The sequence below is a fragment of the Opisthorchis viverrini genome (genome assembly GCF_000715545.1).
Source record: "Opisthorchis viverrini unplaced genomic scaffold opera_v5_40, whole genome shotgun sequence".
Lineage (NCBI taxonomy): Eukaryota > Metazoa > Platyhelminthes > Trematoda > Opisthorchiida > Opisthorchiidae > Opisthorchis > Opisthorchis viverrini.
The window spans coordinates 1,960,574-1,975,376 of NW_008751694.1; the positions used below are offsets into that span (position 1 = coordinate 1,960,574).

The 14,803-nt window shown below is 43.6% G+C and overlaps 1 protein-coding gene across 1 annotated transcript in view; it reads right to left on the reverse strand.

The window, feature by feature from the left end:
- Nucleotides 1-7,466: 7,466 nt before the first annotated feature.
- The window catches only part of T265_13118 (hypothetical protein), a gene marked incomplete at both ends in the record, with an annotated part of 14,260 nt that continues 6,923 nt past the window's right edge, over nucleotides 7,467-14,803 (reverse strand). Inside the window, 3 exons of the mRNA XM_009167271.1 lie at nucleotides 7,467-8,111; nucleotides 10,178-10,374; nucleotides 14,332-14,803. The exon at nucleotides 14,332-14,803 is cut by the window's right edge and continues 226 nt beyond it. Coding sequence (XP_009165535.1) covers nucleotides 7,467-8,111; nucleotides 10,178-10,374; nucleotides 14,332-14,803 — 1,314 coding nt within the window. The remainder of the gene's footprint in view (nucleotides 8,112-10,177; nucleotides 10,375-14,331) is intronic.

Below are 14,803 nucleotides of genomic sequence, written 5' to 3' on the forward strand. Positions count from 1 at the left end.
AGCAGTCAACAAACAGTTCAACGGAGCGTAAATACACTCGTTCAGCAAGAAGTCAGCAGGTCGCACCGGAAAATTGTGTATTCGTAACATTAAAACGAACGTTATGATACAATGTGAACGACAATTACAAAGTGTCGTTTAAGCTCAGGAAGAATGGTAAATGTGACAACGGATTACAGTCACTACAGGCCCACTACGCTGGTCGTCTGGTGCTGAGCCATGTTAGGTGGGAGCCGCCAACTCACCTACTTTCCGGATGCGTCGTACCGATAGTGACCTTGGGGATGCGTCACTCTCTGCACATGTACTTTTTCTCCTGTCTGGGCGCGCCCTGACATTAGTCAACAGATAGATGTCTACAAACACACTCTCCTGCCTGGCCAAGGTGCGGTTGCAACGAACGCGGCAACCTGTCCCTCGTAAGCTAGATGGCTTTCATGCCAACTGCCGCTGCTCTACAGTTAGGCTTTTGGGTCAAAGGCTTCGGTTGTGGGTTAAATCGTCCTTTTCTGTAGGTGTAGGCGTTCTGGTATTATTAAAGTGTGCACATAACCGTGAAATATACAAACCAACCCACGTCAGCCGTCACCGGTAGCTTCATTCGTTGCATATATCGGCGCAGTCAGGTGAAAACTTCTCCACTCTCCGTCTTTGTTTATTGTTACCCGCTCTCCTATCTCGCTTATTCGTCACTCTTTCGTGGATCCCAGCAATTGCTACATCATCCTTAAAAGTAGCGAGTACACAGCATCACCCATATATGCCACTTCGCCTGCGGTTTCAAGAACTTATCCTGTCTTTATTCCAGCCCTGCGAATCTTAACCAAACTTGCCAGTCAGCTACTCTTGCGCGCCCTCTAATGACCTCATTGGTGCACTCCTAAAGCCCGAATACAAGACTCAGTCACAGTAATTGGACTTAGGAACATTTGCTATGTAGGTGCTATGCGCTACAGCCTTCATCAGAGCCATCAGCTCGCAAACGAAGGTTTTTTTGTAAACCCTCAGAGGGGAGTTTCCCCAACACCTGCTTGGACAACAATATCCTTGTTGACAGTGATATTGATGCTGGTGCTTCATAGGGTGAAGACCTGGGCTGGTATGTCTTAACTTCCAGATGCTTGATTTGTATTTATTGGCTGGATAACCCTGTTCGTCTTGTAATGCAGTGAATAGGGAACAAAATGATGGCCACTTCTAGGCAATCTCCTTCTCCTGGTAGTGATTGCGTTAGTTTGAGCGAACGTGCACCAGGTAGAAGCATATCTGAGTGTAAGGCTAGTCTTGACTGTGTTGCTAAATTTCACATCCCATTCAATGATATTCGACCGGAATTTTTATCTTCGTGCAAAAATACGTGCATCTCGGCACCTATAACACTCCATGGCGAAATTTTTCGTGATTTCCCCGTTTCTACTGCCTTCAAATAATGATTCTTCGTGTATTGATTGTCCGAATACTATGCGGCTGTGCATTACTCGCGCAGATAAGTTCCTCTGCACTTTCCGAATTCGCTTCACCTATTTACGATCATCATGTTGATGAAGTAATGTACTAGTAACTCTTAACATACGGAATGAAGTATGAAATACAGACCAAATTCGCGTTAATAAGACGGTAGAAAACTCCGAAGACCTATCAGCCGTACTGCAGACTATCCTAGCATGTCCGTAGGAAGTCACAGAAAGACTCTGAAACACAAGTGAAACGAGGTGATCTCCAATAAACGACTTCCATCACATTAATGGTCAAGGAGGACCAGAACTCTGAGTGCAACGCCGATACGCGGCGGCTTCGACGCCGTTCCAAAAAAGTCTAGTCATAAAAGTTTAAAATGTCGTTCAGCGCTATCGCTTATGACATACTAGATTGCAACGATTTCAACAAACTAAACCAGTCTTCCATAGTCATCAGCTATCAGGACAATCGCGCCTTGCTGAAGCCTCGAAAATTCAAATCCGTCTGTGCAGAAAACCGGTAATTTTTGGGTAGCCTTGCCCTACTTTGATAAGGCTCGTCTTGAATTGTGTCTACGGCCCTTGCACCTCTGTCCAGCTTGATCTGGAATCTGCTGACCTTTGTTCGCTGGAGCTGTTTTTACCGGTCTACAGGTGTTTGCCTGTCAAAGTATTCCTCAGTTATCCTGACCCAAACTTCATTTTTCATATAAGTGCAAGGCTGATGAGATACGTAAAGTAGTTGAATTCGGTTTATCTCATGACGATGTTTTTTTCTAGCGATCGGTTGGATAATAACATTCGAAACTAAAATTCCGATCCGGTCGCTGGTGTGTAAAGAACCGTTTCTAAATTTTGGATACTGTGGCCATTTATTGACACCTGGCACTTCATAATCCACATCGCCGATTACTAAAAGTGATATGCAGTGTCGTTACAAATACTCTAGTAGTGTATCATAAAGTTGTGTAAGTGCCGGCTTTTGCTTATAACCGTCCAGCTGTAGCACCGTTTCGGTGCCTAGCTGCCATGCCACCCGAAGGAGGCACGAGGGCTGGGATACTGCCAGGTTGCCCAAGCCTAGACAGGGGAGATCGAGAGGCAGAGGTCGGATTTGTTATATCTGCTGATTCGCCAGCCTGTGGTATCTGCTGCTGACCGGCTCCAGTGCCTAATGTCGGAGAGAAAAAGACTCACGGAAGGGAACACAATAGCTATATTCCAAAAAATTGGTTGCGAGAGCGCGAGTGCGTGCGAGTGCGAAAAGTACAACGGCCTCAAGCTTTTTATTGGAAGGACACTGTCTGAACTTGGTCCAATGCTGACGCACGCGGTCTGGCTTAAGTACGAGGCAGCGACGTGCTGCATATTGCGGAGGCGTTGTCTGTCCTTGATCAACGCTGACTCTCGCTCTCTGGCTTTGATGCAAGGCTGTGACGCGCTGTCTGGTCAGCATCCAGCGGAGCTGAGAGTCTCCGTAGATTTCGGGCATTCAGTGGTTGCTTTCAGGAAGCTGGCCTTCCTGATAGGATTCGAACCACGGACCTTCCAGTCAGTAAATTGACGCTCTAACAACTTGGACCATCTCGCTGATTTCGTCAGAGCCGGCAGATTTCAGAAGCGTCGACCGAGGAAAGTCAGTGCTGTTCACTCCATCAATTCGTCGTATCGTGAGAATTATCTATGACTGACGGTACTGATTTAAACTGATCACCGCTAGAGGGAGTTGGACACAGTCAGGTTTTGTAACGTGGCGCTCATCTTGAGTGGAAACGTATTTTAATGCAATATCTACGCTGAATGTTTCAGTCTTGTGAGGAACAATGTGTGACTGGTGACTTTGGAACAAACTAGCCTCAGAATGTCACAACCGTCAGAGAACATATCGGTACACAAGGATCATAAAAGAAATTTGACAGGACGGACGAAAAGTTATCAGCGAAGACGGATAACCGCTGCTGATTTGTACGCCTGAGAGGTGCTTACTATAATGAGGGCCATCCACATAGTTCGAATTACATTCTCCTTGGTGCAAAGATGTGTTTGTTCTACCGGCGCTGTTTCCAGCTGCTCTCCGCCAGTCCAACATAAGCTTAGCTAGCTGTTTGACCCCGTTTACGGACTGCCAAGAGGTTCACCTGTGACACCCTTGAGATGTCCGGTTGGGAGGCTGGAAGCACAGTGGCGATTCGTCCAAGCACAGACATGAACAGTCTGATTCGAACCACAGATTTTTTGCCTCGGATTTCGGGTTCTGATGATAGTTTCAGACTGTCAATAAGCAGCAGTCCTAGATGTGTCATACATGGAAAAATGAGTTGTGTCTCAAAGGAGCGTGAATCCCTATGTTCCCAGCCACTTTTTTCACATTTTAACCATACAACTGGCTTCAGTCACCAAAACGACTATTTTCCCAGACCTGTTCGACCGTCGTTTATCTCTTCACTGGATCGACCTCCGTACTGGCTGAATGTAGTCTTTTCGATCCCGAATTGGCTCCTGATAATGTCCTGACCCGAATGATCTTAGAGCAGCTCTCTTCCCTAAAGTTAAGTGTTGTCCCCAACTTCCGCTCATCTTTCTTATGTTTGCGTTTCGTAGTCTGTATGCTATGATATATCGTCCAGCAGAAAAGGGCGATAAGTCGCAGGTAACAGAGGCAAAGCCCATTATGACTAAACCAGTAATCACAGTTTTTGGTACTGTATTCTGAAATCAGGCTGTTTACACTTCCATGTGAATGCGTTCATGTTTCACCTCTTTGAAGAAGCCGAGCATTGAAACCATTCTCATTAATTCTGATTTCCTAGATGACTGTCCTTAGCTACTCTGCAGTCGCAGATTAGACACCATGTTGTCCTTTACTGCACGTGGAACAATTTCATGATGAGAGGGAACTGGTATTTTCAATGGAAACTATCAAAAGTGCACTGGTAGAAAACACGCTTAATTTATCTTCCGTAACGGTTGACACCATGTTTATTATAAGAAAAGCAGGTATGCTCTCAAAAGCATTCACATAAAACCAAGTGCCTATTCTCTGGGGCCTTTTGCTTCTTCCACTCAAAAAGGTAGCGATAGAAACACGCTCGTATAGAGCGCTTTTTTATGTGCACTGAAAACTAAGTTGGACAATGAAAAACGAGATTATGACAGACTGATGCCTTTGGATTTATTGCGGTAAAAAACACCAGAACAGGGACGCCATCCGTTCATCAATTATTGCATTTATTCCAACAGGCAGATTTGATAACGGTTTGCAATCCTTTTGAGTGAATGCTTCGGATAAATTGGCATCTGGGTTTCGGCAGCATATGAAGGACATCAGCAACTGAAGCTCCGCAGTGGTGCCGGAACAAACTGCACAAAGAACGTGACGTTATTTGGATTGGCGGATTCAGATCAAGCGTACTCTATCCCGATTTGTTAACAAGCTTGCGCAAGATTTTGGCCCCAACAATCAACAATCACCAGTATTTATAAGATGGCTGTGGTCGATCATTTTCCCGTGAAATATTGATCCTGATGCGATCCAGGCACCAGTCTTCATATCCCTTAAAACCTCAATATCACCGTCTGCTACTCATGTGAAAACGCGGATTCATTTGTGAAATACCTGTCAGGACTACGGTCGAGGGACTGTGGCACTCGGATACCGAAGGTGCATATTCATCGTCTAATATCACGAAGCCAGTAGGACCATTCTAATGCCATCCAATGTCGTCTCAGAATTCTCCATGGTGCGATGCATGAAGGACCTTTGTTTAAAAAAACGGGATCGATCGATGCCGATCCTCCTAAATTTCTGACCGTTTGTTTTTGCCTACTCACGAGTAAGCTGGTAAATGATTTGTTTCGATGCCCAATGCACCATAGTAGGTACATTTTCAGCACCACAATCATTACAAAATAACGCGTAAAAGTGAAACAACATTCGACTGCTCTTTCAATCCACAAGTCTTGATTTCTCCAAATCGATGATAAGTTAGTTTCGATTGATAATCCATTACCGTATGGGATCTTGAATGTTCTGGTGCGCAAAGATTGCAAAAATTAATTAAAGTAGGTAAAATGAAGCAATGTTTTTTATCTTATTTATTCAGCTTAGCAGACCTACAGATTAGAATATGTAAGCCAGTAGGGTCCTTGGGGATAACTTCGTCAATAATGTCACAAGCACCTAACGACAACTGGCAGCAAAGTAAATGGGAACCTATGCCGCTTGTACAGGGTAATTCGTTAAGCCACAAAACTACTGATTACGAGTAAGGCCGTCTTTTTTAAGGGAATGCTAACTGGGTAAAGTGATGATGAGAAGTGACAGGAAGGTTGCAGATCGTAAACAGGTGTTGTGACTTATACAAGATGATCGGAGGGGAATACATCGATCAACCAAAAAACCGACTTAGAATTCTCAAGAAGCATATGAACCTGAGTAGTAGCTGTACTTGCAGTCTATGGAAAACGGGTGCCTCGCGCATGAAGCTAATGAGGATTGAGGCGGGAGTCTCCTCGTTCGACATTAGAGAACTTCCCGGCCGTCACTTGATCTGAATTGTGTTGTTTGATATTATTGTTTACAAAGCTCTCCGGCGAGCATCTCGCGTACATTGATGAATCACTTGAACAGTTATTTAACTAGCTTCACGCCAAAATATCACTGACCACCGCATTCCCCGTTTTCAATTTTCTGAGCACGGTGTTTGTCTTTGTCTTACTGCATTTCTGCTGGCCTTGTGCAATAAAGCTTCTTGAAAGAGACTACCTCTACCAAGTGTGCTGCTGATCGGCCCTGTACACTTCCTCTTAGTATCCTTATATTTTGAGATTCCACTTTCTGGTGATAACGGTTGATGCAAATGTATCGGGCCCGAATTGCACCACTTCCCTCCCTTTAGTAGAAAATAAACAACGAGAAGTATCTTGTTCGGTATACTTTACTTCACCTTCATGCCTATACCCCCCTCACCCCCGAAGCAAAAGCACTTGATCAAGACGGTCAAACATTGCTCTAGAGTGGCATTACCTTATATAGGTCTTATGGTTCTTTAGGGACTTTTCAATCTCAGCCATTCGGATGTAAAGCTTTTCACTTCAAATTTTCATCTGTCCATTCATTTCTGCTGTTTTTTTAGAGTCCATCATATCCTCAGTTCCTACTTGAACTCAAGCTGCTATCATGTAACATGAAGGGGCAAGAGTCTAACTGCTAATCTACTCACAACCACTGGGTGCACCAGAACTACCGTGCATTACCAGGTAAACAAGGTTTTTCCTAGACGAATTTCTAGTCCACTCCTTGCTTTATGGTGTAGAGACAGACCAGTAGTGCAAGGACAATGAATGTTTACTATAATCGGCTACCAATCTATGATCCCAGGACGGAGACCTCAGCTTGGGATACGTAAGTTTTTGGAAACACATCGCTTTGTCTCAAGGTCAGTAGCGCTCCTGCATGAAATCTAACCAGCTAATTGATACTATGTATGCATACCGTCGACTTTTTACTTTTCAAGAGCGTCTACACTCATTTTACGAAAGCTGTAAGCTTCAATGCTTGGATGCTCCCCGTCAAATTTCCTTCATAATCAGTTTATAAACTGTTAGTTCACAACTGGTATAAGTCATGGAAAACGTCTGCATTCTGGCTATTTTAATCGCGTATATTCGGATCACCACTGTTGTACTTCACTGTCCCTATTTGCTTGGATCACACACGTGATGCATTTGGCTACCCAACATAGAGCACCTGCTCGCGACAGTGCAATCTCCGGAATTTTCCCACATATAGAAGATCACCCTTGGGTAGAAAAGCATGTATAGTAGGAACCAGTCTAAAATTGCAGAGAAGGAAGTTTCAGCAATACTAAAATGCAGTTGCCATTGGGATAATAATAAATCAAACCACTAAGGAGTACATATGCCTGAGATGCATTTGTGTGTGAGTTTCTATTAGATGACATATTTATTCATTGATCTACATGAAGAATTCCACCATCAGCATACGTTTTTGGCCGGCCAACCAACATTATCTTCCACGAATGTTGGCAATAGAAATAGAACTAAGTAACTTATGCAAGTAACAACTAGAAAGATTGTGAAGAACAACATGTCCAGCAGACGCGAAATTTGATTCCATTCAAATGTTACCAGTTGTTGATAGCTACACAGAGAACTTCTCAAACTGAAGTTTGTGGTTGGCTGTGGCCTGTTTATTGCTGTTTGGTCCAGCACTCTATTCTTGTCTGACATATGTTCCATGTTAGACGATGAAGTCGGTTCTGGCGTATTAAAACTGACTGCCATACAACTGTCATCTGACGAAGTTTGTCTTATTGCTTCCGAAACATGGATGTCCGCAACGCTGATTGTTCGCACATGAAATTCATCCAAACGAACATCCTCGGAGTTCGGTGTCCATCGAACGTCCGGATTGCTACTCGATGAGAATTTGAGTTTATTTTGAACGTGAAACGATGAACTTTCTGTTACTTCCGGGTTGTTTGCGTGCATCAGTTGTTCTAGCAACAAAATGATCACCTTGTAGGAGTGTATGTTCTGTTCACTCAGTTGTTGCAGCTCAATTAGTGACTGTTTTGTTAGTTTCCGACGTTTTTTCCAATAGCTGGAGCACCGGCTGGATCCGTTATCAACCTGAGATAAACGTGAAAAAATAGTCACAGTCTCATCTATTTGCTGTTACCAGTCAATGCTATCTTCAAGTGATGAGTGCCCTAAGTTAGTTCTAAGTAGCAGCTGACTAGCAAATACAGAACACAGGGAACATACACATTCACTAGTTTGAGTGGTGGAAATCACGTACTGTTTTCACAGAGATGTTTTATACAAGACGTTTCAAGGTCTGTGTCCTGTCGAGGTTGAATAACGAATTTCCCGATAGCAGAAGAGTATCTTATTGGTCTAGCTTTGTCCCCTGATGCGTGTCTTATCTTCATACACGGTGGTTTCCTTGAACATTCTGTAACTACTATCCGAATGTGTTTATTTGCAAACAGTATTCGTCACCTATAATCTGTCGGTCATTTTACGAACGCGGATGGTACACGAGTTTGAACAACATCTGGTCATGTGCAGTAACCTCCACTAAATGTCTGCGGTAACTTGGTATTATTGGAGGGCGAAAGTTTCGGCCGTGATTCGACGGGGTCTAAAATAATTCTTCATCAACTGCACTTACCAGCGTGGTGTCACTCTACTGACCTGAAATGTAGCCACCAACCCCACCAAGTGTCACTACTGCATTACTCGGTCCTTCGACCAGTTCATCAGCTGTTTTATGTCGAAACCACAGACTGCTGTGTTCTTCGAACCGGTCGATGAGCCTTGGGTGTTCAGTGGTAAAATACGTTATCTCGAAGGTATTCATTATCACTGGTCTACTGAGGCCTTGGTAACCTATCTTTCATGAACCCTTTGCCACTTTTATATACGAAACTTTCACAGATCGATTTCTTTGGTTCCCAAATGCCGCTAGTCCGTCTAGACCATACATATTGATGCAACAAAGTGATGGGACATTTCATCAGCGTGTAGATACCTTTGGTCACCCACTGTGGTCAAATAACTTGACTCAGATCAATTTGCCGAGCTCGTTTTGAACTTGTTTTTGGCCAGTCATGGAATATTGATTTTATGCTGGATAGCAGTGCTGTACGAATTTTGCGTCATATCATATTGGTGTGGTGTCTGACCTTGACTGAAAAGAATGAAGTTAGGTGGCCCATTGGGAGTGGCGGCACAATGACCTAGATTTCAACGATGGTTTTTATTTTTGTTTGTTGAACTCTCATCGGTACACCTAAAAGACAATGTTTAAAGAATACACATTGTCCAGTTTGAAAAGTTTGAAGAAATCATAACCAGCCCGTAAGAGTTTTTAACCTCAATGTCACGCCAGTTTTCTGCTACCCTTGTTCACCTTTTGGTGAACAGTACAAAAAGAAATGGTTTGTCTAATCGGTAACTGTAATTCGGGGACCATCGTTTTTGAGTTAATCCAAGGGTTATCAAAATTGAACGACTTCTGTGAATATGTCTACTGGGATTCTTTCAAATCTATAGAGGACTTATTTATGCATTTACCCNATATATATAGCAATTGGTTGAGGGGGTCGTTGGTGAAAAATATGTCGAAATGATTCAAAGTTCGTGCAACTTGTGGCCTGGTTCTTCATGTACTGTTTACTGCCCCGCAATTCTGTGTTGACCCCAACTCTGATATGAGATTTCACTTTCGAATCACCTAACTTTAACCGCGACATTACCTGATTACAGTGTGTTCCAACAGTAACTACCCACGTGTATTTCGTCCGCAGCACTGCAGCTTTTTAGCTGCACCGGATCGCGAAACCATTTGACTGTGTTCTCTACTGACCCTAAAAAATCGGACGGTTACTCAGGGTAAACGTTGGACATGTTCCTCTTCACTTGGACTAAGCTGGTCTAATCTTGAAACGAATTGATACGATTAAAATCAAGAGGCATGAGCAGCCATTTCTCACCTTTCTGAAGCAAAGGATTCCGTGTGAGATTCGAAGTTCATGTTTAGACGGGCCATAACTAATCATCGGCTCTACGTGCGCTTCAAGTATCCGGGATAGAATATGACCGATAGCGATATCCGACAGAACCTGCAAACAGCCCATGCATTGGCAACTCAAAAAAAAATGCACAAAGCTGATTGTTTTGGTCCAACTTACAATAGCTTGTTTCCGTGCTGTCGCCAGATGATCTGCTCCGAGGCTAAGTAACCAACGCACTGGACATGTGTGCAGCAATGCCCTCATCCAGTGCGGAGCTCGCGTAAGTTTTTCACCGCGGCTACCTACGTTAATGACCACCACGCAGACCACGACCGAGGCAGTTGTCAAGGTCATCACGGTGGTGATAAAGAGACCTTAACAAACAAAAGAAGAAACAAGAAACTCTCTGACAGCATAGAGTGATGTTAAATCATCCACACGTACACTGATTACAAGCATCTCATTTGAAATAACCTGAACAAACTTATCTATGAAACATTTTGCACAACGACCCTACTAGTTGTCGGACACAGGACATAGAATGGATCTGGAGAATGTGGACGTTTCAAGACGGGGACTGCGATTCACACCACAGCGGCTGATAGCCGAGGCGGTGTAAATTACCAAGCATCACAGCGTGAATAGAATCGAGGGTGTGGAATTGGCGAGCGTATGGAAGGCGGTCTCAGATAAGCCGAGTCGACAAGTGATTTCATGTGGCCGTCAATGCATGTGGAATTATTGGCAAAAACGGGGAGTGGGGGTGGGGTGGAAATCCCAACCCGACCAAGGTTCACACAATCCCTCTTCCTCAGCTCACTCACACAGAAAATTGCAAACCACGTTCACGAGGAATCATCACGTGAACCGAACCGGAAGAACTAGACCCAAACCCATGCAGGTGTCCCAATCGGCTTAACACTTAGTGACCCACTCTAACACAAAATATCTTGGCCGACACCTCACACAGATTTGGCTTGACTGAGTGGTTCTCCTCAAATCTTGACGAATCTCGTAACCTAGTCAGTTGGCCTGATGAAGCTTTTGTGTCAAGAGCGAAACGTTTCCCAACCACAAATCTACAGGTTATTACCAACCTTTCCCGAAAACATTAAAACGTCATAGTTCTTTCCAGGCCGCACCAGAGCAGCACTGGTCGGCTGTGAGCTCCACTCAAAACCAAGTAAAACTCTTTATTGAGACAAGCAAACTCGTGACAACCTTCGAGTTCACGTCATTCAAATGCCAGTCTTTGGTGAACACCTGCAGCTTCTATAGTGCTCCATTTTGTTGGCCTCTGTTCATTCACACAAGTCGGTTATTCTGGTAACTAGTACTGAACACTAACTAGCGAATGCAACGTGATAAACCAGTTGTAAGGTCCTTTTAGTGTTCAGTGGAATAACAAAAACAATGACAATTCCTTAAGTGTCACAAGTTCTATATTTCTGCAAAATCCACCGGTTTAACTTGAAGGTAACGGTTATGGATCCGAAAAAATCAGCAGCAGAGGAGATGTCAAGCCAGATGACCGGAACATTGGTTTTGTAACAGCAGTCGATGCTATTCTGCACGTAAGGATTTCAACACTTTTTATTTTTGTTCACCGAGTCAGCTTGTAACGGATCATTATGCAAGCATTCCGATGAGCGTTTTAAGCTTACTCACCTCCAACGTGATCAAGTCCTACTTGGGAAAATTCCCCTGCAGAGACGTATTTTTGTGGGTGTGTGAAGTTTTCGCTGAAATAAACACGGTACAATGGAAAATCTCTCTCAAACGGCGATATCATACCTGGAAATGATCGCCTTACATAAGGACACAGTGACTGTTATATCCAGTGTAGGGACGGATTTGCTTACATTTCCGCTGTACCGTTTATTCTAAGCCAATCGAGTCCATCAACACCAAGCCGCGTAATATACAGTGTCTCGTCAAGATTTAGCGCATTCAACCAAGTTTAGCTAAGTAATAGCTTGTTTACTTCATTTAAAAGGTCTGGAAATTGAGGAAGTATGTATTACCACACTTCCCCATTAAATGTAAAACAGCTGATTTGTGCGACTCGGTTTTCGGACGCATGTTGTTTTCCACTCGCAGGGCTAAATTCACGATTTTAACTTCAAAACCTTCTGGCTACTTACGAAAATAACAAAACAAAACAAAATTCGTTATCCAGCTGGGGTAATGGATCGAATGCGCACGGTTCCATCCAATCGACCCACAATCCAAACTCATCATTCTATCTCATCGACTTGTTTCAAATACCGGTGACCTTCGTGTCCATAAATTAGTCCATCAACAAATCGATCTGCGCTGGTGAATGGCCAGGCAAACATTGCCGTTTGATAGGAAGCAAAACTATCATTTTCTCAATATTATTCGTGTGGCACCCTCACTGAAACGGTTTTTGCCTACAGCCCAATGACGCTCTCCCGATCGGCTACAAACCTTCTCTTAGTAGTTAATTACACACCTGATCCACACCCATTCACCTACGCGCGCATAGTCCCCATTACTTTTTCCCAAACTCCAATGAATATTCGCTGTCACTGAATAGCCCGTTCTACAGTGCGACAGTCACATGAAAATCAGTCGACGCTACAACTAAAAACGTTGAGATATTTCTAGCCGCCCTCCAGCCCTTGTTTCGAGAATGCAATCCAGGTTTATTGAACAGGGAATGACAGGATAATGCGGTGATAACTTCAATCACACCGAGATATGTATTCCGCACAATCCACCGGGTAAGACCTTGTCGGCGTCACTGTAAGTGATCTGAATTTGAATTAGTGAGACAGAAGTCAAACTGCAGAGGGACTAGTCGTCAAATGAACGACTGCTATCCAAATGCTTGTCACTTGCATTTCACCGTGAATATATAAGACAATTTTACACTTTGGTGATGGTCTCGATACTCACAAAAGTTACGTGGATCATGCCTCCAGATGTGGATACTGAAGGACATTGTGAGTGGACAGGGATGGCATCATTGATTTCCCTTACTTAAAAAAGTACTCCAAAAGCGAAAGACAAAATCCGTCCTTGTGTACCTCACAACAGATACTTATGTTGTTTCCACTGACCGATGTTCCGTATCCTAAATGTGCTGCTCATAAGGAGCACTAAAGAGCAAAAGAGCGTAAAAGCGAGCTTTTCCGGACTCGTTCCCCTGTTTTTTCGCGGTCACATTCCTTGTTTCTGTCTTGAATTGGAGCCACAATCACCCGTACCTAATGGACAGGCCTGAGGGCAATTTTTTATCGGGTTTATGTCCACCAAAACCAGTGAAGTACTGCACAGTTGTCTGGCACTTACTCTGGCTTATGAGCTATGCGTACGCATGGTTCGACGCATAGATTTCTTCTGTTACCTACTTGAGTTGTCGTGTCAGTCGAAGTGGGTGCACGTCATTCTGTCATTGGTTTTACTCTGAAACTCCGGTAACAAGTATCAACACAAGAAGGGTAAAACTGGTCGAATAATTTTCAGTCACCGTATAAGTAGTGTGCTACGTTTAGAGGCGACACTTTAAGTAGCCTAGCAAGTAAAACATTCGGTGGCCTCGTGCAGCTCGTGCACTCTAAGCTGGCAATAGTACGAAGGAGATTCAGCTGGATCCAGTTGAATCTCTTCTCAAAGCCAAATTCGTACAGAATGCAAATTAGTCATATATAAAGCCAAATAGACATGCACAGCAGTTCTGCCACACCAATAACGCGCTTATGCTTGCGAAGCCAAACAAATATAATTTGCTTGAAAACCAGGAAATATTTTTTGAAATGTTAGAAATTGAAGAAGAACGCCAAGAACCAACTCAGGATCATCATCCTCATTCGTTGCTTCAAGCCTGAGCTCATGCAGTGCCCGTATAGGGACTAGACCACTGACCTTTGTTTGGATTATTGCGAATGGATGAGGTCTGAACAGAAGCCTTAGTAGAATGTCAAAATGTCGAGTAGGAATGAATCGAATTAGGACTCGTCTCAGATTTTGAAAGTATCATCCTCTTAAAGTAATGCAGAATCGATGAGCGGGACTATTCATCCTCAGGCAATCGCTATTTGAGAGTCACCAATCAAACCACTGCTATAATATTATCTAAATGTCCAGTTTTGTACTCGGTTAACACTTAAACAGAGGTCTGAGCATTTCCGATGCAAGATTACCCAGGTGGAGTCCACTTGGAGACGTTATTCGGTAGATCCATTGAATAAACGTTTCTTGCAGATAAATCCGAATACTCTTTAGAATTCATGGTCAAACTGGGCTTGAATAATTCTCAGGAAAAATAACTGGGCCAGTAATGCAGATGAATTATACTTGCTCACCAATAAGAGGTATGCTGTCAGATCCCGGTGGAACTTCTTCCACAATTAGTACCATGAACATTGAGAAAGCCAGGAAAACCGACAGCCCAAGTGCAATCTTTTCTCCGGATTTGACAGGAGTCCAGAAGATGATCGAGCTCAGTGCAGTTAGCAGCGTTGATGGAATAACGATATTCCATAGATAGAAAAAGCTCTGGCGTTGCACATAGAGGCGAAGTACTAGGTCCTTTTGCCAAGTTACATCAACTGGCTCAATTGTCGGCCGAAGTGCATCGGTATTTCTCCAAACTTTTTGTTGTGTAGTTGGGCGATAAACATAGCCGAGTGAGGCCACAACGAAGGTCCAATCACTACTGTCCCAGTAGGAAGAAGTGGACAGTGTAACTGAGCGTGGATCCCCTGTATGACATTGGAATTTGTACAAGCTGTATGCTTGAGATGAATTGGCTGGACGATCATCAACGAGCACTGA